The sequence below is a fragment of the Pongo pygmaeus genome, chromosome 5, assembly GCF_028885625.2.
Source record: "Pongo pygmaeus isolate AG05252 chromosome 5, NHGRI_mPonPyg2-v2.0_pri, whole genome shotgun sequence".
Taxonomy (NCBI): Eukaryota; Metazoa; Chordata; class Mammalia; order Primates; family Hominidae; genus Pongo; species Pongo pygmaeus.
Genome location: NC_072378.2, coordinates 108321870 through 108344814, shown reverse-complemented (window position 1 = coordinate 108344814; position 22945 = coordinate 108321870). Strand labels below are relative to the sequence as shown.

The window sequence follows — 22945 nt, the reverse complement described above, 5'->3', positions numbered from 1 at the left end:
AAAGGAGGCTATTTTATTCTTAATCATATTGTAATGAAGACTATTTTAAACTCTATGCAGTGATGATACGCACAAATATTTAAACTATTTATGTGCCTCAACTTGACATAATTTCATAACTTGATGGCAATCACATTTAAATATATTAGAATATTTTTGTAATAATGCTATTCTAGAATAGCAACTTTAATAGCTAAGAAAACATGTTAATAATGGCCATTAACCTGAAGGAAACAGGGAACATTAAACATTTTTTTCAGAAATAAATGTATAAGTTTAAATATTCCACTATAATATTTATGAGCATACCTCAATTTAAAATTTATAAAATGCAAACTATTCAATGTTTCAGTTAGAGAATAATTTAGACTATATTTTGCAATTTTTTCAGTGTACACATGGATGAGTACTATATCAAAAGATTCTTTTCTCCTTTAGTGTCTTTGACTATTACTATCTAGAGAAGAGGTTTTGCCATGTTGCCCTGGGTAGTCTCTTTTTTTTTTTTTTTTCGAGACGGCATCTTGCCCTGTCACCCAGGCTGGAGTGCAGTGGCGTGATCTCGGCTCACTGCAACCTCTGCCTCCAGGGTTCAAATGATTCTCCTGCCTCAGCCTCCCCAGTAGCTGGGATTACAGGTGCTTGCCACCACACCCAGCTAATTTTTGTATCTTTAATAGAGACAGGGTTTCACCACGTTGGTCAGGCTGGTCTTGAACTCCTGACCTTGTGATCCGCCCACCTTGGCTTCCCAAAGTGCTGGGATTAAAGGCATGAGCCACCATGCCTGGCCCCTGACTATTACTATCTAAATGCCAAAATAAATTCTGCTTGAATGCCAAGACCAAGACAATCCTACCAAAGCCCTTGATTATCAATAAGTATGATCTTAGTAAACACAAATAAATGATTTGTTTTTACCTTCAAGACTGCTATGAATGGTACAAAGTTAGCTCTTTGGAGTCCATTTTTATAGAGATCTGAAAGAAAAAAATGATATTAGTTTTTTACTTAGCCTAAATCATGATGTTAATTTATCGTTTAGCCTCGCAAATAAAGCTTTGTACTGATTTTAAAAAAAGATAAAGGAGCAAAAAGAGAAAAAGACCAAAACTGATTTCTCTTTGGGTCCTACACACGTTTTATTATAATTTTAATAAAAGAAAAAAAATAACAGCCACAGAAAGAAGATGAAAAGGTATTCAATCAAATTAGCTTTAAACTGTAATAAAAGGCAATAAAAGAATTTGGAAGGTATCGCTTCCAAAATTCAAAATCAATAACCCAATATGAGAAGATTAGATATGTAAAAGCATTTAATACATGAATATATAGAATTCTACTATGAAAAAAAAATTCTCTCCTTTTCTCAATCTATAACAAAAATTCTTAGTAAAGAACTTGGACGGGCTCAGTAGCTCATGCCTGTAATCCTAGCACTTTGGGGAGGCCACTTGAGGTCAGGAGTTCGAGATCAGCCTGGCCAACATGGTGAAACCCCAACTCTACTAAAAATAAAAAAATACAAAAATTAGCCAGGCATGGTGTTGGGAACTGTAAGCCCAACTACTCAGAGGGTGAGGGAAGAGAATCGCTTGAACCAGGGAGGTGGAAGTTACAGTTAGCCAAGATCACACCACTGCACTTCAGCCTGGGTGACAGAGCAAAACTGTCTCAAAAAAAAAAAAAGAAGAATTAAACATTGTGTAATAAGATTAGCCTTTTTAGAAAATACATCAATAGAATTGCTCATGTATTTGCATTATATATATTTGCATTATATATAAATATATAATATATTTTATTATATATAAATATATAATATATTTTATTATATATAAATATATAATATATTTTATTATATATAAATATATAATATATTTTATTATATATAAATATATAATATATTTTATTATATATAAATATGTATAATATATTTTATTATATATAAATATATAATATATTTTATTATATATAAGTATGTATAATATATTTTATTATATATAAGTATGTATAATATATTTTATTATATATAAGTATGTATAATATATTTTATTATATATAAATATGTATAATATATTTTATTATATATAAATATGTATAATATATTTTATTATATATAAATATGTATAATATATTTTATTATATATAAATATATATAATATAATTTGCATTATATGTAAATATATATTTATATAGATAATTATAATAATTTTATAATTATTATAATTATAAATATATAATATATAAATTATAATTTATATAAATTATATATAAATATATAAATTGTAATATATATTATATATTATAATAATAAATATATATATTTATATATATAATGCAAATTATATTATATATTTGATATCAAGGTTTTAAAAAGTCACTTTAAATGAAATTGCCTAAAAATTAAAACTCCATTCTTTGAAGGACAAAAACCATATAATAATTTCAATTGATGCCGAAAAATTATCTGATAAAGCTCAATATCCCTTCATAATAAAAACCCTCAGAAAACTAGGTATAGAAATAACAGACCTCAACATAATAAAAACTATATATGACAGACCCACAGCTAGTATCATACGAAATGGGGGAAAACTGAAAGCCTTTTCTCTTAGATCTGAAACATGACAAACTATGCCCACTTTCACCATTGTTATTCAACATAGTGCTAGATGTCTGAGCTAAAGCAATCAGATGATAAAGAAATAAAGGGCTTCCAAATTGGAAAGGAAAAGGAAACAGTCAAATTATCCTTGTTTGCAGGTGATACGAGCTTTTATATTTGGAAAAACCTAAAGATTCCACAAGAGGGCTGGGCACAGTGGCTCACACCTGTAATCCTAGCACTTTGGGAGGCCGAGCCAGGTGGATCCCTTGAGTCCAGGAGTTCAGGACCAGCCTGAGCAACATGGCAAAATCCCATCTCTACAAAAAATACAAAAATTAGCCAGGCGTGGTGGCATGTGCCTGTAGTCCCAGCTACTCAGGAAGTTGAGGTGGAAGGATCACTTGAGCCTGGGAGGCAGAGGCTGCAGTGGGCCAAGATCTTGCCACTGCACTCCAGCCTGGGAAACACAAGTGAGACCTTATCTCAAAAAAAAAAAAAAAAAGAGAGAGACAGAAGATCTTGCCACTGCACTCCAGCCTGGGAAACACAAGTGAGACCTTATCTCAAAAAAAAAAAAAAAAAAAGAGAGAGAGAGATACTTCCACACCCCACCCCAGCCTATACTTCCAGTCCCACCCCCAGTAGCTGGGACTATAGGCACACAACACCATGCCCAGTATTAAAAAAAAAAAAAAAAAAGGAAAACTACTAGAACTGATAAACAAATTCAGTAAAGTTGCAGAACACAAAATCAACATAACAAAAATCAGTAGCATTTATATATGCCAGCAGTAAACAATATGAAAAACAAATTTAAAAAGTAATCCCATTTACAACAGTAACAAATAAAATCAAATACCTAGGAATTAACCAAAGAAGTGAAAGATGGCCGGGCGCTGTGGCACACGCCTGTAATCCTAGCACTTTGGGAGGCCGAGGCAGGCAGATCACGAGGTCAAGAGACCGAGATCATCCTGGCCAACATGGTGAAACCCTGTCTCTACAAAAACTACAAAAATTAGCGGGGTGTGGTGGCACGCACCTGTAGTCCCAGCTACTCAGGAGGCTGAGGCAGGGAAATCGCTTGAACCCGGGAGGCGGAGGTTGCAGTGAGTTGAGATTGTGCCACTGCACTCCAGCCTGGCAACAGTGTGAGACTCTGTCTCAAAACAAACAAACAAACAAAAGAAGTGACAGATCTTTGCAATAGAAACCATAAAACATTGATGAAAGAAATTAAAGAGGGCACAAACACAAAAATGGAAAGCTATTCCGTATTCATGGATTGGAAGAATCAATATTGTTAAAATGCTCATACTATCCAAAGCAATCTACAGATTCAACGCAATCCCCACCAAAATCACAATGCCATTCTTCACAGAAATAGAAAAAGCAATCCTAAAATTTATATGGAATCAGAAAAGATCCAAAATAGCCAAAGCTCTCCTGAGCGAAAATAACAAAACTGCAGAAATCACAATACCTGACTTCACACTATACTACAAAGCTATAGACAAAAACAGCATGGTACTGGCACAAAAACAGACACATAGACCAACAGAACAAAATAGAGAACCCGGAAACAAATCCACCTACCTACAGTGAACACATTTTTGACAAAGGTACCAAGAACACACATTGGGGAAAAGACCATCTCTTCATTAAACAGTGCTGGAAAAACTGGATATCCATATGCAGAAGAATGAGACTAGACCCCTATCTCACCTTATAGAAAAATAAAATAAAAATAAAGACTTAAATCTAAGACCTCAAATTATGAAACTACCGTAAGAAAACATTGGGGAAACTCTCCAGGACATTGGTCTGAGCAAAAATTTCTTGAGTCATACTTCACAAGCACAGACAACCAAAGCAAAAATGAACAAATGGGATCACATCAAGCTAAAAAGCTTCTACACAGCAAAGGAAACAGCGGCAAAGTGAAGAGACAACCCACAGAATGGGAGAAAATATTTGCAAACTACTCATCTGACAAGGGATTAATAACCAGAATATATAAGAAGCTCAAACAACTCTATAGGGAAAAAATCTAATAAATCTGATTAAAAGATGGGCAAAAGATTTGAATAAACATTTCTTAAAAGAAGACATACAAATAGCAAACAGGCATACAAAAAAGTGCTCGACATCATTGATCATAAGAGAAATGCAAATCAAAACTACAATGAAGTATCATCTCACCCCAGTTAAAATGGCTTTTATCCAGAGAGGGAATAACAAACACTGCTGAGGACGCAGAGAAAAGGGAACCCTCAATACTCTATTGGTGGGAATGTAAATTAGTACAGCCACTATGGAGATCAGTTTGCAGGTTCCTCAAAACACTAAAAAAAGAGCTACTACATGATTCAGCAATCTCACTGCTGGGTATATATCCAAAAGAAAGGAAATCAGTACATTAAAGGTATATCAGTACACTCATGTTTGTTACAGCACTGTTCACAATAACCAAGATTTTGAAGCAACCTAAGTGTCCATCAACAGATGAATGGATAAAGAAAATGTGTTATTTATACACAGTGGAGTACTATTCTGCCATAAAAAAGAATGGAACTTGCAACAACATGGATGGAACTGGAGGTCATTGGGTTAAGTGAAATGAGCCAGGCACAGAAAGACAAACATCGCATATTCTCACTTATTTGTAGGATCTGAAAGTCAAAACAGTTAAACTCACAGAGAATAGAAGGATGGTCACCAGAGGCTGGGACGGGTAGTGGGGGATGGGGGAAGGTGAGGATGGATAATGGGTACAAAAAAAAAAAAAATAGAAAGAATAAAAAAGGCGGAGCGTCATGGCTCATGCCTGTAATCCCAGCACTTTGGGAGGCCGAGGTGGGCGGATCACTTGAGGTCAAGAGTTTGAGACCAGCCTGGCCAATATGGTGAAATCCCGTCTCTACTAAAAATACAAAAATCAGCCAGGGCTCACGCCTATAATCCCAGCACTTTGGGAGGCCAAGGTGGGTGGATCACCTGAGGTCAGGAGTTTGAGACCAGCCTGGCCAACATAGTGAAATCCTGTCTCTACTAAAAATACAAAAATCAGCCAGGTGTGGTGGCACACGTCTGTTATCCCAGCTACTTGGGAGACTAAGGCAGGAGAATCGCTTGAACCCAGAAGGTGGAGATTGCAAAAAAAAATTAGCCAGGCATGGTGGTGTGCACCTGTAATCCCAGCTACTCAGGAGGCTGAGGCAGGAGAATTGCTTGAACCTGGGAGGCAGAGGTTGCAGTGAGCTGAGACCACGCCACTGCCCTCCAGCCTGGGCAACAGAGCAAGACTTCGTCTCAAAAAACAAACGAAAACAAAAAAGAATGAATGAAAAAGGCCTAGTATTTGACAGCACAATAGAATTATTATAGTTCAATAATAATTTAATTGTACATTTAAAATAACTAATAGAGTATAATGGATTGATTGTAATATAATCCTTGAGAGGATGGTATATCCAATTTTCCATGATGTGAATATTACCAAATAATCTCACACCTGTATCAAAATATCTCACATACCTCATAAAGATATACACCTACTACGGCCTGGGTGCAGTGGCTCAAGCCTGTAATCCCAGCACTTTGGGAGGCTGAGGCAGGTGGATCATTTGAGGTCAGGAGTTCAAGACCAGCCTGGCCAACATGGTGAAAGCCCATCTCAACTAAAAATACAAAAATTAGCTGGGGGTGGTGGCGAGTACCTGTAATCTCAGTTACTTAGGAGGCTGAGGCAGGAGAATAGCTTGAACCCGGGAGGTGGAGGTTGCAGTGAGCCAAGATTGCACCACTGCACTCCAGCCTGGGCGAAAAGAGTGAGACTCTGCCTCAAACAAAACAAAACAAAACAAAACAAAACAAAACAAAGATATACACCCACTATGTATCCACAGAAAATTTTAAAACTATTTCTTAAAAACTCTTAATAAGCTGTAAATATAATGCAATTATATCATAAACAGGCAGTATTTATTGCCTTAGGAAGATGTTTTTCAATATACGTAACTGTCACAGTGTATGTATATTTACACACACATACATGTAAACATATGTATTGTCAAGAACAAACAAATGAAAAGGGACAAGTTTTAAGCTCTGCATATTTTTCTTAAAAAAATGGAGGTTGAAATTTTATTTCATATAAACATTCCTTTTAAAAGTCATTCTATAGGTTGGGCATGGTGGCTCATGCCTGTAATCTCAGCACTTTGAGAGGCCAAGTCAGGAGGATCGTTTGAGCCCAGGAGTTCGAGATCAGCCTGGGCAACATAGGGAAACCCCATCTCTACAAAAAAACAAAACAAAACAAAACAAAAAAGACACCTAGCCCAGTGTGGTGGCACACACCTGTGGGCCCAACTACTTGGAAGGGTGAAGTAGGAGGATTGCTTGAACCCTGTATGTCGAGGTGGCAGTGAGCTGGATAGCGCCACTGCTCTCCAGCCTGGGTGACCAGCCTGGGTGACAGAGCAAGACTCCATTCTCTCTCTCTCTCTCTCTCTCTCTCTCTCTCTCTCCCTCTCTCTCTCTCTCTCTCTCTTTCCCTCCCTCCCTCCCTCCCTCTCTACCTCCCTCCCTCCATCCCTCAAGGTCATTCTATAAAATTATGAGATTTTTTAAATTTTATGAAAATAGATACAGTAGTAGACCCAGCACGTTGGCTCACATTTGTAAATTCCAGCACTCTAGGAAGCCAATGCGGGTGGATTGTTTGAGCCCAGGAGTTTGAGACCAGCCTGGGCAACATGGTGAAACTCTGTCTGTATAAAAAATAGAAAAATTAGCCTGGAGTGGTGGTACATGCCTGTAGCTTCAGCTACTCAGGACGATGAGGTGGGAGGCTCACCTGAACCTGAGAGGTTGAGACTGCAGTGAGTCATGATAGTGCCACTGCACTCCAGCCTGGGTGCAGAGTGAAACACTGTCTCAAAAAAAAAGAAAAAAGGAATAGTAAAAAATTTTCAATAATAAAAAACACAAATTAGATTATGTGTCTCAATTTTTTTTTAAAGTATGGCATTATGGGATTTTTTCCATATTTCCTTGTTTAGAGAAAATTCGATAACTATGATAGACTTCAAATGCCACATATGCTTATGGAGATAAAATATAGTCATTAGGAAACATTTATTCTCTTTAGAAAAGATTCATCATAACATCATTATAGTAAGCAAAGTATTTGCATAAGCTCTTTGGGTAATTAAAGACTACAGGTTTCAATTTGGTTATATTTAAAAATTTTATTTAGGAATATCATAAAAGGTAAAATAATGCTGGCCAGGCTATTTAGATTTCAAGATTCAAAATGAGATTTTTTTCTTCCCTATAATAAATACCTCTAATGAGTAAAAGGATTAAAATGCAGGAAATGGGTTTAATGTTAAATATTTTCAGTCTTTCTTAATTGCCAAGTTGCTGAGGAAGGTGGATAAAAACATTGGTGTATGTTAAGAGTTGATAGCCATGATTGTGGGAAGTGATAAAAATGGAAAATCCGACAATTTTTAAAACATACTCGATGTTTACAGCAGCTTTGTTCATAAATAAGCTAAAAATTTCAGCTTTATTTGGGATAGCCAAACACATGAATAAATCTAAATATCCGTCATCAGGGGAACGGATAAACAAATTGTGCCATATCTGTACAATGAAATACTACTCAGCAATAAAAAGGATAGACTATTCATACACATAGCAAAATAGATGAATCTCAAAATAAGTATGCAGAGTAAAAGGAGCCAGACCAAAAAAATGAGTACATACTATGTGATTCCATTTATATAAAACTCTAGAAAATGCAAACAAATCTATAGCAACAGAAAGCTAATCAGTAGCTGCTTGGGGAAGGGACGACAGGTTTGGTAGTGACAGATGAAAAAAACGGCAAGGCTGGGCATGGTGGCTCATGCATGCCTATAATTCCATCACTTTGGGAGGCCAAGGCAGGTGGATCACCTGAGGTCAGGAGTTCAAGACCAGCCTGACCAACATGGTGAAACCCCATCTCTACTAAAAAAAACAAAATTAGCCAGGTGTGGTAGCACATGCCTGTAATCCCAGCTACTTGGGAGGCTGAGGCAGGGAAATCACTTGAACTCAGGAGGCAAAGGTTGCAGTGAGCCAAGACTGCACCATTGCCCTCCAGTCTGGGCAATAGAGTGAGACTCTGGAAAGAAAGGAGAGGAGAGGGGAGGGGAGGGGAGGGGAGGAGAGGAGAGAGAGAAAGGAAAGAAAAGAGAGAAAGAGAAAAGGAAGGAAAGGAAAGGAGCAGGGAGGGAGGGAGGGGAAGGGGAAGGGGAAAGACAGAGAGACAGAAAGAAAGAAGAAGAAAAAGAGAGAAAAGAGCAAGACGAAACTTTTTGGGGTGATGGAAATGTTCACTCTATTAGTTGTGGCAATGGTCTCATGAAGGTATACATATGTCAGTATTTTAAAAACTGTATCCTTTAACTATGTGCAGTCTATTATATGTCAACTCTATTTCAATAAGCCCTTTAAAAATTTTATTGGGAAAAAAGCCATACATATCGTTAGTGATTATTAAAGAGCACAATGTTATCGAATTAAAACTAAGATACTACTCTAATGAAAGTTCATCTACGTTAAGGTAACACTTTGGTCCTACTTGTAGAATAACATCTTTTTTATGGATGTATAAGGCTCTGAGATGTAGTTTAACAAGCATGCACCTTTTAGTTCATTAATGACAATGAGAGATGTAAAGGCCCGCTTGTAATATTCTTGATTAAAAGATTTCCACTCATCAACAAAGTTAAAGTAGAATACCAATGCCTTTAAGTCTTAGAGACTTAATTTTTTAAAGGATGAACTTTTTAAAAAATCAGCCTTTACAAGGATATATCATCCAAAACTATATGCTCTGAGAAGTGTATTCTAAACAGAATTCTAAACAGAAATCATTTGGCTTAAGAACCTTTAGGTTTTTATAGAACACAAGTGAAAATGGACCATACACATTAAATTGAAGAGTTTTTTGTAATTCAAATATCATGCTACTTATCAATGCAATAATCTATCTCTTGAAATGTTATTTAGCCACCAAAATTTTTAATATTAGCTGTTTAATATTATTTTTCTTAGACATAAAGATTTCATAATACATTTATATCAACATTTGTCATTACTAAATACTATTTTAAAATTCAGGAGTTCTTGACTATGATTCCTTCATGATCTCTAAACAGAGTGAAATGAGCACTTGGTCATATAAAACAGAATACTAGAATTACGGGACATTCATTTTGTAAAAAATGATATAAGTACCTCTAAATTCTCAACAGTGAATAGCTATAATACCTACAGATGAAACACAAGCAAAGAGGATTTTTAAAGTAATTACAAGTACCTAAATAAATATTTTGGAGATGCACATGGATACGCAGATCTTTTCCTTAAAAATCCAAGTGTCAAACCAAGAAGCTGAATAATGCTTATTTATATATATACATATCAATTTAGAGTAAGAAAAACTTTTAAAACATGTCATTAAAGGAGGTTTCCTATAAATTATCACACAATAATTTTATGGTTTCATGGAACCAATTTGATTTATCCTTCTAGGAGATTCTTATTGTATTACAGACTAAAAGAAAAGACTACTTATAGACTATTTAAGCAGCTGTTGCTGAAATAGCTTCTTTTAAAAGAACTAAAGTTCAAACAACATTTTACTAAATCTGTAGATAGTACAGCTCATTAAATGTTCCCATTTGATAGTATCTTATAGCTTGATATTCAATTCAACACACATTGATGAATTCTACTATGTCTTTACTGAAACAAGTGCTGAAGACAACAGATAAATAAAAAGAGGAACCAAAATTTACAGAATACCTACTAGAAGCTACACAATTTGCCAGGCACTGTATACAAATCATAATAAGTAAGACCCAAGTCTAAACACGAAATTCATTTATGTTCCATATATAACTTATATATATCACCTAAAAGTAATTTTATACAATATTTTTAATAATTTTGTGCATGAAACAAAGACTGTGTACATTTAATGATCAGAAACCGAAGGTATCACTATCTCTGCCACCCATGAGGACAATCTGTGGTTGTTAAGCATCGCCATCATTCCTGTCTTTATATGCTACCAATAAGCAATCATTTTCTTTTTTAAAAAATTTTACATCTTTTAAATAAAACTTATCCTTGTGCAGAGGCCACGCTAATCTTCTCTGTATCATTCCAATTTTAATATATGTGCTTCCAAAGCAAGCACGGCAATCATTTTCTTATACTTATTCACATATAAGTATTCAACAGGAAAAAATACGACGTTATCATTAATACAATAAAAAATAATGTGTTCATGGTAAGTAAGCAGCATGGTAGCATCATCAGAACACCTACACTGGTTGCAAACAACATTAACAATGGCAGGCTTTCAGTCTCTACCTACAATGTTGAGCCTCGTACTCTACGCTGTATTTTTATTATTTTTTTTTTTTAGGTGAGAAAAGACATGAAGCAGTTGAGGGACAAAGAAATGCATCCTCTAGAAATGCATTCTGTTGGATGGCTTTTTAAAATGTTTCATCCAAAAAATTCCAGAAGATAACATCAAAAAAACCCTTCTAGACATTGGCTTAGACAAAGACTTCATGACCAAGAAACCAAAAGCTTATGCAATAAAAACAAAGATAAATAGGTGGGACTTAACTAAACTAAAGAGCTTCTGCACAGCAAAAGGAACAGTCAGCAGAGTAAACAGACAACCCACAGAGTGGGAGAAAATCTTCACAATTTATACATCTGACAAAGGACTGATATCCAGAATCTACAAGGAACTCAAACAAGTTGGCAAGAAAAAAATAAATAATCCCATCAAAAAGTGGGCTAAGGACATGAATAGACAATTCTCAAAAGAAGATACACAAATGGCCAACAAACATATGAAAAAATGCTCAACATCACTAATGGTCAGGGAAATGCAAATCAAAACCACAATGCAATACCACCTTACTCCTGCAACAATGGGCATAATCAAAAAATCAAAAAATAATAGATGTTGGTGTGGATGCGGTAAAAAAGGAACACTTTTACACTGCTGGTGGGAATGTAAACTAGTACAACCACTAATGTGAAGATTCCTTAAAGAATTAACAGTAGAAATTCCATTTGATCCAGCAATCCCACTCTTAGGTATCTACCTCCCACTCTTGGATATCTACCCAGAGGAAAAGAGGTCATTATACAAAAAAGATACCTGCACACGCATGTTTATAGCAGCACAATTCGCAATTGCAAAAATACAGAACCAGCCCAAATGCCCATCAATCAACAAATGGATAAAGAAATTGTGGTGTGATGGGGGTTCCAAGATGGCCGAATAGGAACAGCTCCAGTCTACAGCTCCCAGCGTGTGCGACGCAGAAGACGGGTGATTTCTGCATTTCCAACTGAGCTTTGAAGAGAGTAGTGGTTCTCCCAGTACAGAGTTTGAAACCTGAGAAAGGACAGACTGCCTCCTCAGGTGGGTCCCTGACCCAGGAGCAGCCTAACTGGGAGGCACCCCCCAGTAGGGGCAGACTAACGCCTCACACAGCGGGTACCCCTCTGAGATGAAGCTTCCAGAGGAATGATCATGCAGCAACATTTGCTGTTCAGCAATATTCACTGTTCTGCAGCCTCCGCTGCTGATACCCAGGCAAACAGGGTCTGAAGTGGACGTCCAGCAAACTCCAACAGACCTACAGCTGAGGGTCCTGACTGTTAGAAGGAAAACTAACAGACAGAAATGACATCCACACCAAAACCCCATCTGTAAGTCACCATCATCAAAGACCAAAGGTAGATAGAACCACAAAGATGGGGAAATAACAGAGCAGAAAAGCTGAAAATTCTGAAAACCAGAGCACCTCTCCCCCTCCAAAGGAACGCAGCTCCTTGCCAGCAACGGAATAAAGCTGGATGGAGAATGACTTTGACAAGTTGAGAGAAGAAGGCTTCAGATGATCAAACTTCCCCGAGCTAAAGGAGGAAGTTCGAACCCAATGCAAAGAAGCTAAAAACCTTGAAAAAAGATTAGACGAATGGCTAACTAGAATAACCAGTGTAGAGAAGACCTAAAACGACCTGATGGAGCTGAAAACCATGGCACGAGAACTATGTGACGAATGCACAAGCTTCAGTAGCCGATTCGATCAACTGGAAGAAAGGATATCAGTGATGAAGATGAAATGAATGAAATGAAGTGGGAAGAGAAGTTTAGAGAAAAAAGAGTAAAAAGAAATGAACAAAGCTTCCAAGAAATATGGGAATATGTGAAAACACCAAATCTACGTCTGACTGGTGTACCTGAAAGTGAAAGGGAGAATGGAACCAAGTTGGAAAACACTCTGCAGGATATTATCCAGGAGAACTTCCCCAACCTAGCGAGGAAGGCCAACATTCAAATTCAGGAAATACAGAGAATGCCACAAAGATACTCCTCGAGAAGAACAACTCCAAGAAACGTAATTGTCAGATTCACCAAAGTTGAAATGAAGGAAAAAATGTTAAGGGCAGCCAGAGAGAAAGGTCGGGTTACCCACAAAGGGAAGCCCATCAGACTAACAGCGGATCTCTCTGCAGAAATTCTACAAGCCAGAGGAGAGTGGGGGCCAATATTCAACATTCTTAAAGGAAAGAATTTTCAACCCAGAATTTCATATCCAGCCAAACTAAGCTTCATAAGTGAAGGAGAAATAAAATCCTTTACAGACAAGCAAATGCTGAAAGATTTTGTTACCACCAGGCCTGCCCTACAAGAGCTCCTGAAGGAAGCACTAAACATGGAAAGGAACAACTGGTACCAGCCACTGCAAAAACATGCCAAATTGTAAAGATCATCAATGTTAGGAAGAAACTGCATCAACTAACGAGCAAAATAACCAGCTAACATCATAACGACAGGATAAAATTCACACATAACAATATTAACCTTAAATGTAAATGGGCTAAATGCTCCAATTAAAAGACACAGACTGGCAAACTGGATAGTCAAGACCCATCAGTGTGCTGTATTCAGGAGACCCATCTCAGGTGCAGAGACACACATGGGCTCAAAATAAAGGGATGGAGGAAGATCTACCAAACAAATAGAAAACAAAAAAAAAGCACTGGTTGCAATCCTAGTCTCTGATAAAACAGACTTTAAACCAACAAAGATCAAAAGAGACCAAGAAGGCCATTACATAATGGTAAAGGGATCAATTCAACAAGAGGAGCTAACTGCCTTAAATATATATGCACCCAATACAGAAGCACCCAGATTCATAAAGCAAGGCCTTAGAGACCTACAAAGAGACTTAGACTCCCACAATAATAATGGGAGACTCTAACACCCCACTGTCAACATTAGACCGATCAACAAGACAGAAAGTTAACAAGGATATCCAGGAATTGAACTCAGCTCTGCACCAAGCAGACCTAATAGACATCTACAGAACTCTCCACCCCCAGTCAACAGAATATACATTCTTCTCAGCACCACATCACACTTATTCCAAAATTGACCACATAGTTGGAAGTAAAGCCCTCCTCAGCAAATGTCAAAGAACAGAAATTATAACAAACTGTCTCTCAGACCACAGTGCAATGAAACTAGAACTCAGGATTAAGAAACTCACTCAAAACCGCTCAACTACATGGAAACTGAATAACCTGCTCCTGAATGACTACTGGGTAAATAATGAAATGAAGGCAGAAATAAAGATGTTCTTTGAAACCAACGAGAACAAAAACACAACATACCAGAATCTCTGGGACACATTCAAAGCAGTGTGTAGAGGGAAATTTATAGCACTAAATGCCCACAAGAGAAAGCAGGGAAGATCTAAAATTGACACCCTAACATCACAATTAAAAGAACTAGAAAAGCAAGAGCAAACACATTCAAAAGCTAGCAGAAGGCAAGAAATAACTAAGATCAAACTGAAGGAAATAGAGACACAAAAAACCCTTCAAAAAAATTAATTAATCCAGGAGCTGGTTTTTTGAAAAGATAAACAAAATTGATAGACTGCTAGCAAGACTAATAAAGAGGAAAACAGAGAAGAATCAAATAGACGCAATAAAAAATGATAAAGGGGGTATCACCACCGATCCCACAGAAATACAAACTACCATCAGAGAATACTATAAACACCTCTACGCAAATAAACTAGAAAATCTAGAAGAAATGGATAAATTCCTCGACACATACATCCTCCCAAGACTAAACCAGGAAGAAGTTGAATCTCTGAATAGACCAATAACAGGAGCTGAAATTGAGGCAATAATCAATAGCTTACCAACCAAAAAAAGTCCAGTACCAGATGGATTCACAGCCGAATTCTACCAGAGGTACAAAGAGGAGCTGGTACCATTCCTTCTGAAACTATTCCACTCAATAGAAAAAGAGGGAATCCTCCCTAACTCATTTTATGAGGCCAGCATCATCCTGATACCAAAGCCTGGCAGAGACACAACAAAAAAAGAGAATTTTAGACCAATATCCCTGATGAACATCAATGCAGAAATCCTCAGTAAAATACTGGCAAATCGAATCCAGCAACACATCAAAAAGCTTATCCACCATGATTAAAGTGGGCTTCATACCTGGGATGCAAGGCTGGTTCAATATACGCAAATCAATAAATGTAATCCAGCATATAAACAGAACCAAAGACAAAAACCACATGATTATCTCAATAGATGCAGAAAAGGCCTTTGACAAAATTCAACAGCTCTTCATGCTAAAAACTCTCAATAAATTAGGTATTGATGGGACGTATCTCAAAGTAATAAGAGCTATCTATGACAAACCCACAGCCAATATCATACTGAATGGGCAAAAACTGGAAGCATTCCCTTTGAAAACTGGCAAAAGACAGAGATGCCCTCTCTCACCACTCCTGTTCAACATAGTGTTGGAAGTTCTGGCCAGGGCAATCAGGCAGGAGAAGGAAATAAAGGGTATTCAATTAGGAAAAGAGGAAGTCAAATTGTCTCTGTTTGCAGATGACATGATTGTATATCTAGAAAACCCCATCATCTCAGCCCAAAATCTCCTTAAGCTGATAAGCAACTTCAGCAAAGTCTCAGGATACAAAATCAATGTACAAAAATCACTAGCATTCTTATACAGCAATAACAAACAGAGAACCAAATCATGAGTGAACTCCCATTCACAATTGCTTCAAAGAGAATAAAATACCTTGGAATCCAGCTTACAAGGGATGTGAAGGACCTCTTCAAGGAGAACTACAAACCACTGCTCAAGGAAATAAAAGAGGATACAAACAAATGGAAGAACATTCCATGCTCATGGGTAGGAAGAATCAATATCGTGAAAATGGCCATACTGCCCAGGTAATTTATAGATTCAATGCCATCCCCATCAAGCTACCAATGACTTTCTTCACAGAATTGGAAAAAACTACTTTAAAGTTCATATGGAACCAAAAAAGAGCCTGCATTGCCAAGACAATCCTAAGTCAAAAGAATAAAGCAGGAGGCATCACGCTACCTGACTTCAAACTATACTACAAGGCTACAGTAACCAAAACAGCATGGTACTGGTACCAAAACAGAGATATAGACCAATGGAACAGAACAGAGCCCTCAGAAATAATACCACACATCTACAACTATCTGATCTTTGACAAACCTGAGAAAAACAAGCAATGGGGAAAGGATTCCCTATTTAATAAATGGTGCTGGGAAAACTGGCTAGCCATATGTAGAAAGCTGAAACTGGATCCCTTCCTTACACCTTATACAAAAATTAATTCAAGATGGATTAAAGACTTAAACGTTAGACCTAAAACCATAAAAACCCTAGAAGAAAACCTAGGCAATACCATTAAGGACATAGGCATGGGCAAGGACTTCATGTCTAAAACACTAAAAGCAATGGCAACAAAAGCTAAAATTGACAAATGGGATCTAATGAAACTAAAGAGCTTCTGCACAGCAAAAGAAATACCATCAGAGTGAACAGGCAACCTACAGAATGGGAGAAAATTTTTGCAATCTACTCATCTGTCAAAGGGCTAATATCCAGAATCTGCAAAGAACTCAAACAAATTTACAAGAAAAAGTCAAACAACCCCATCAAAAAGTGGGTGAAGGATATGAACAGACACTTCTCAAAAGAAGACATTTATGCAGCCAACAGACACATGAAAAAACGCTCATCATCACTGGCCATCACAGAAATGCAAATCAAAGCCACAATGACATACCATCTCACACTAGTTAGATTGGCGATCATTAAAAAGTCAGGAAACAACAGGTGCTGGAGAGGATATGGAGAAATAGGAACACTTTTACACCGTTGGTGGGACTGTAAACTAGTTCAACCATTGTGGAAGACAGTGTGGCAATTCCTCAAGGATCTAGAACTAGAAATACCATTTGATCCAGCCATCCCATTACCCAAAGGATTATAAATCATGCTGCTATATCAAGGCACATGCACACGTATGTTTATTGGAGCATTATTCGCAAGAGCAAAGGCTTGGAACCAACCCAAATGTCCATCAATGATAGACTGGATTAAGAAAATGTGGCACATATACACCATGGAATACTATGCAGCCATAAAAAAGGATGAGTTCATGTCCTTTGTAGGGACATGGATGAAGCTGGTAACCATCATTCTCAGCAAACTATCGCAAGAACAAAAAACCAAACACCGCATGCTCTCACTCATAGGTAGGAATTGAACAATGAGAACACTCGGGCACAGGAAGAGGAATATCACACACTGGGGCCTGTTGTGGGGTAGGGGGAGGGGGGAGGGAAAGCATTAGGAGATACACCTAATGTAAATGACAAGGTAGTGGGTGCAGCACACCAACATAGCACATGTATACATATGTAACAAACCTGCACGTTGTGCACATGTACCCTAGAACTTAAAGTATAATAAAAAAAAATTGTGGTGTGTGTATAAGACGGAATACTACTCAGCCATAAAAAGGAACAAATTAATGGGTTTTGCAGCAACCTGGATGGAACTAGAGACTATTATTCTAAGTGAAGTAACTCAGGAATGGAAAACCCAACATTGTATGTTCTCACACATAAGTAGGAGCTAAGCTATGAGGATGTAAAGGCATAAGAATGATACAATGAACTTTGGGGACTCAGGGGAAAGGGTGGGAGGGGGGTGAGGGATAAAAGACTACAAATTGGGTTCAACGTGTACTGCTTGGGTGATGGGTGCACCAAAATCTCACAAATCACCATTAAAGAACTTACTCATGTAGCCAAATACCACCTGTTCCACAAAAACCTATGGAAATAAAAAAAAATTTTTTAAAGGTTTCCTCCAGAGTCATCTGCCTAATTAACAATAGTTTTTGTCTTTGAAGTCTCTCTTTGATTTTATAAAGTGACATGATTTCTTGCTTTGTTAGGAATACACACTGCTCTAGTCCTTCAATAGGCCCATCACAGTATTTTGACTGCAACCTGTCACATGAGGTCAGGTGCAGAAATTTCCACTTGTGGTGTCATGTCAGGCCTTAAAAAGTTTCAGATTTTGGAGTATTTCAGATTTCAGATTTTCAGATTAGGGATGCTCAACCTGTAATATGTTTGTTGACACACAAACTAAAACATCAAAAAGAAAACTTAGGGTGATCTACACATCTATTGTTGATGTTAACTGACTGCATGCGTCCCTGGTGAATGTTTTCAATGGAAACTGCTTTAGAGATGGCAGAAAGATGAAATTCTTTCCATCAACCCTACAAATAAATAGTCCTATAAATTAAATTTTGTATTCAAATAATAATTGTCAACCCTCCACTTTAGATATCCTACCTTTCTTTTTTTTTTTTTTTTTTTTTTTGAGACAGGGTCTCACTCTGTCACCCAGGCTGGAGTGCAATGGCTCACTGCAGCCTCAACTTCCTGGGTTCAGATGATTCTCCCACCTCAGCCTCCCTACTAGCTGGGATTACAGGTACACGCCACCACACTGGGCTAGTTGTTTGTAGAGACAGGGTTTTGCCATGTTGCCCAGGCTGGTCTTGAATTCCTGGGCTGAAGTGATCCATCCACCTTGGCCCCTCAAAGTGCTGGAATTACAGGCATAAGCCACTGTGCCTAGCCCCTGGTTTTAAATAGTACAATGCCCTATAACAGGTAATGGGAATCTAAGGAAACTATAGGCTCCAGAAGGTCCTTTTTTTTTTTTTTTTTTAGAACCATGAAAGTGCTAAAGTGTGTGTGTTGAGAGATGTTGCCATGTTGCCCAGGCTAGTCTTGAACTCCTGAGCTTAAGCGATCCTCCCGCCTTGGACTCCCAAAGTGTTGAGATTACAGGCATAAGCCACTGCACCTGACCCTAATTTTCTCTTTATAAAATGCTCCATAAAATTTGATTGCAAAAATACCACCATCCATATACTTACATATTTATTTTCAGTAAGGTCAAACACCAATGATGTAGTTTTTCGCACCAGAGATTCTTTATATAATAGAAGTCAATGGACTTAAATATCACGACTACAGTCTTCAACAAGAGAACAAAACTTAGATATTTCTGGGAATCCTTTGTGTGTGAAGAAGACCCAAAACCCATGTACAAACTAATGGCAGTGACCAGAATCCTCCTGTTAACTTTTAAAACTATCTATTTTATTATGAAGTGTGAGCGACTGAGGCTCAGCCAACAATAGCTTCCACTTTGCCTCTAGATTGTCTTTGGAGTCTAAAGGCCTTACTACCAGATGGGGTGTTAGTGTGAGTGGATGGAATTATTCAACTCACTTCTTTAAAGAGTTCATTTAAGTTCATTGTGGTCTTTTGCTTTTCTTAAACTTAAAAAAAAAAAAAATTTCTAGCTGCTAGACAATGTGAGACATTGTGGTTTTTGAACTACAGAAAAATTGTATGAATGAATTGGTGCAGTCTGTAGCATCTTTCTCTGACTTCTCCTTTGTGATAATAGCATACATTTGTCAACTATAAAATTAGATAGGGCTTGCTGTCAAAAATTTTTTAATCTATGACTTGTCCCTTGATACAAGAAAGAAAAAAAAACTTAAAAATCATTTAATCAATTCCTTAATGTTGAAAATATTTCTTCTTTTTGATATCATAAATGATTATAGTTGAAGCTAACGGTTGTTGAACTGATCTTAGAATCAAAGCTGTCTTCCACAAGCCACCATACAATACTTGATTTATCTACAACCTAATCCCTAGAAGACAAACTTCAGCATTATGGCCCAGGAACAAGGGACACAGGCCTAGTGCTGCCAGAAACCAATGAGGGAAAGGCTGAGCCCTGCACAAGTATCCGCTGGTGGGGCCCACAGCCCAGGTGTATGTGCAGGGCATGCAGAGGGGACAACTGCCTGTTTTCTCCACTCACTATGGCCTACCCACTGGCAGTCACACAGGCCTGCCTCGGCATCTGAGACCATGGTGTGGCCACAGCCTTCACCACCTTGGGAAGCCACCCCGGAAAGCTGACCTCCCCATCCACCTCAGAATCCATCTTTGCTGTGAAAGAGAAGCCCAGCTTTTCCTGAAGTTTATTTAATCTGGCACTAATACATCCATGTTAGCCTTCGTATCATTACTGTTTGGATGCTATATCTTTTTGCATACAATTGCTTTCAATCTATCTGTGTCTTTATTTTTAAAGTATATCTCTTGGTATTTTTTAAATTTGTTCTGATAATCTCTACCTTTTAATTGGAATGTTTAGTTCATTAACATTTAATATTTAGGTCCATGATTTTATTATTTGTTTTCCTTTTGTCCCTTCCTTTACTTTTTGCCTACATTTTTTGGATTATTTGAATACATTTTAAAATTCCTTTTTAATTTAATCTATCAGCCTTTATTTTAGTTGTCATTCTATGATTACAACATATATCCTTAGCTTTTCATGCTCTACTTAGAATATCATATCACTTCAAAAAAATGTAGAAACACTGCATTTGTATAGAACCATCTAAACATCCCCCTTTCTGCTACTGGTGTCACATGTATCATATCTACATACACTATAAACTCTATAAGACAACACTATAATTTTATGTAAAACAATCAATTACATTTTAAAGAAACTAAGAGAAAAAACTAGTGCTTATATTTACCCCAATATTCACCATTTTCATTTCTGATGCGTTTCACTTCTTCATCACTGAAGTACCCATCCATCATTTTCCTTCTGCCTGAAGAACATGTTTTGGAATATCTTGTAGTACAGGTTTGTTGGTGATAAATTCTCTTAGGTATTTTTCTTTTCTTTTTTTTTTTTTTTTTTTTTGAGATGGTGTTTCACTCTTGTTGCCTAAGATGGAGTGCAAGGGCACAATCTCGGCTCACTGCAACCTCTGCCTCCCGGGTTCAAGCGATTCTTCTGCCTCAGCCTCTCAAATAGCTGGGATTACAGGTATGCGCCACCATGCCCAGCTGATTTTGTATTTTTGGTAGAGACAGGGTTTCACCATGTTGGCCAGGCTGGTCTCAAACTCCTGACCTCAGGTGATCCACCTGCCTTGGCCTCCCAAAGTGCTGAGATTACAGGCATGAGCCACCATGCCCAGGAGAGGCATTTTTCTTTTTAATCTTAGAATGGCTTTATTTTGCCTTCATTTATTTATTTATTTATTTATTTATTTATTTATTTATTTGAGAGACAGAGTCTCATTCTGTTGCTCAGGCTAGAGTGCAGTGGCACAATTATAGCTCACTGCAGCCTCAAATTTGTGGGCTCAAGTGATCCCCCAACCTCAGCCTCCTGAGAAGCTCTCACTACAGGCATGTGCCACCACACCAGCTAATTTTTTCTAAATTTCTTGTAGAGATGGGGTCTCACTATGTTGCTCAGGCAGGTCTTAAACTCCTAGCCCCAAGCAATCCTCCTGCCTCAGTCTCCCAAAGCACTGAGATTACAGGTGTGAGCTACTGTCTTCATTCTTGCAGGAAGTTCTGGAATAAGATTCTAAGTTGATGGTTCTTCCTCTCAACATTTTAAAGATGTTCCACTGTCTCTGACCTCCAAAGTTTCTAACAGAAGTCATCAGTTCCCAATCATCGTTCCTCCATGCAGAGACCAGCTCACTCGTGGAGACCCTAATCCAGCAGTGCTAGAGAAATTAAAGACACACATACAGAAATACAGCGTGTGGAGTGGGAAATCAGGGGTCTCACAGCCTTCAGAGCTGACAGCCTCGAACAGAGATTTACCCACATATTTATTGACAACAAGCCAGTGATAAGCATTTTTTCTACAGATTATAGATTAACTAAAAGTATTCCTTACGGGAAACAAAGGGATGGGCTGAAATAAAGGGATGGGCTCTGGCTAGTTATCTGCAGCAGGAACATGTCCTTAAGGCATCGATCGCTCATGCTATCATTTGTGATTTAAGAACACCTTAAGCAGTTTTCCACCCTGGGTGGGCCAGGTGTTCCTTGCCCTCATTCCAGTAAACCCACAACCTTCAGCGTGGGCATCATGGCCATCACAAACGTGTCACAGTGCTGCAGAGATTTTGTTTATGGCCAGTTTTGAGCCAGTTTATGGCCAGATTTTGGGTGCCTGTTCCCAACACCTCTATATTTAATGTGTCATGTTTTCTCTGGTTGCTTTCTAGATTTGCTCTTTACCTTAGGTTTTTAGCAGTTTTACTAAAGTGTGCTTAATTTATTCTGCTTTAAGTTCACTAAGTTTCTGGAATCTATAAATTTATGTGTTTCACATTTGGAAATTTTTCAGTCACTGTTTTTTCAAAAGTTTTTCTGCCTCATTCTCTCCCTCTTTGTCTTCTGGGATTCTAATTAGAAATATGTTAGAAGCCTGCCCAGTTCCTCACATTCCTAATGCTCTGTTTCTTTTCTTCTAATCATTTTCTTTCTATTCTTTACATGGGATAATTTTAAGTTATTTGAACCTTTCCTCTGTTATCTCCATTCTGCTATTAAGCCCATCAAGTGAATTTTTATATATTATATTTTATAGTTCTAGAAATTAAATTTTTTATGGTTTCAGTTCTCTGCTGAGATTTCTTGTCTTTTCACTCATTCTGAACATATTTTCTTTACCTCACCCGTTCCCAGCAATTTCTTCCCCAGCTGCTTTAAAGTAGTTGTCTGCTAATCCAGTTCATACTGGGAGTTAGTCTCTGTTAACTGCTTTTTGTCTTCAGAATGGGACACATTTTCCTCATTTTCAATTTTGGATTGTATCCTGGATCTGTGAATGCTATACCGTGAATTTCATTTTCTTCACTGAAGAGTGTTGATATTTTTGCTTTAGTAGGAAATTATCTTGCTTGGATTCAAACTACA

The 22945-nt window shown here is 37.5% G+C and overlaps 1 protein-coding gene and 1 non-coding gene across 5 annotated transcripts in view; both read right to left on the bottom strand.

Annotated features, from left to right (window-relative positions):
* Positions 1-22945, bottom strand: part of AFG1L (AFG1 like ATPase) — a 235885-nt gene that overhangs the window by 123707 nt on the left and 89233 nt on the right. For all 4 annotated transcript variants that reach the window (XM_054490002.2, XM_063667056.1, XM_054490003.2 and 1 more), the window contains one exon: positions 922-980. In XM_054490002.2, the coding sequence (XP_054345977.1) occupies positions 922-980 (59 nt within the window). The remainder of the gene's footprint in view (positions 1-921; positions 981-22945) is intronic.
* LOC129039680 (U6 spliceosomal RNA) lies at positions 10773-10877 on the bottom strand. The gene has a single exon (XR_008503401.1). It is a non-coding gene; the product is annotated as a U6 spliceosomal RNA (small nuclear RNA).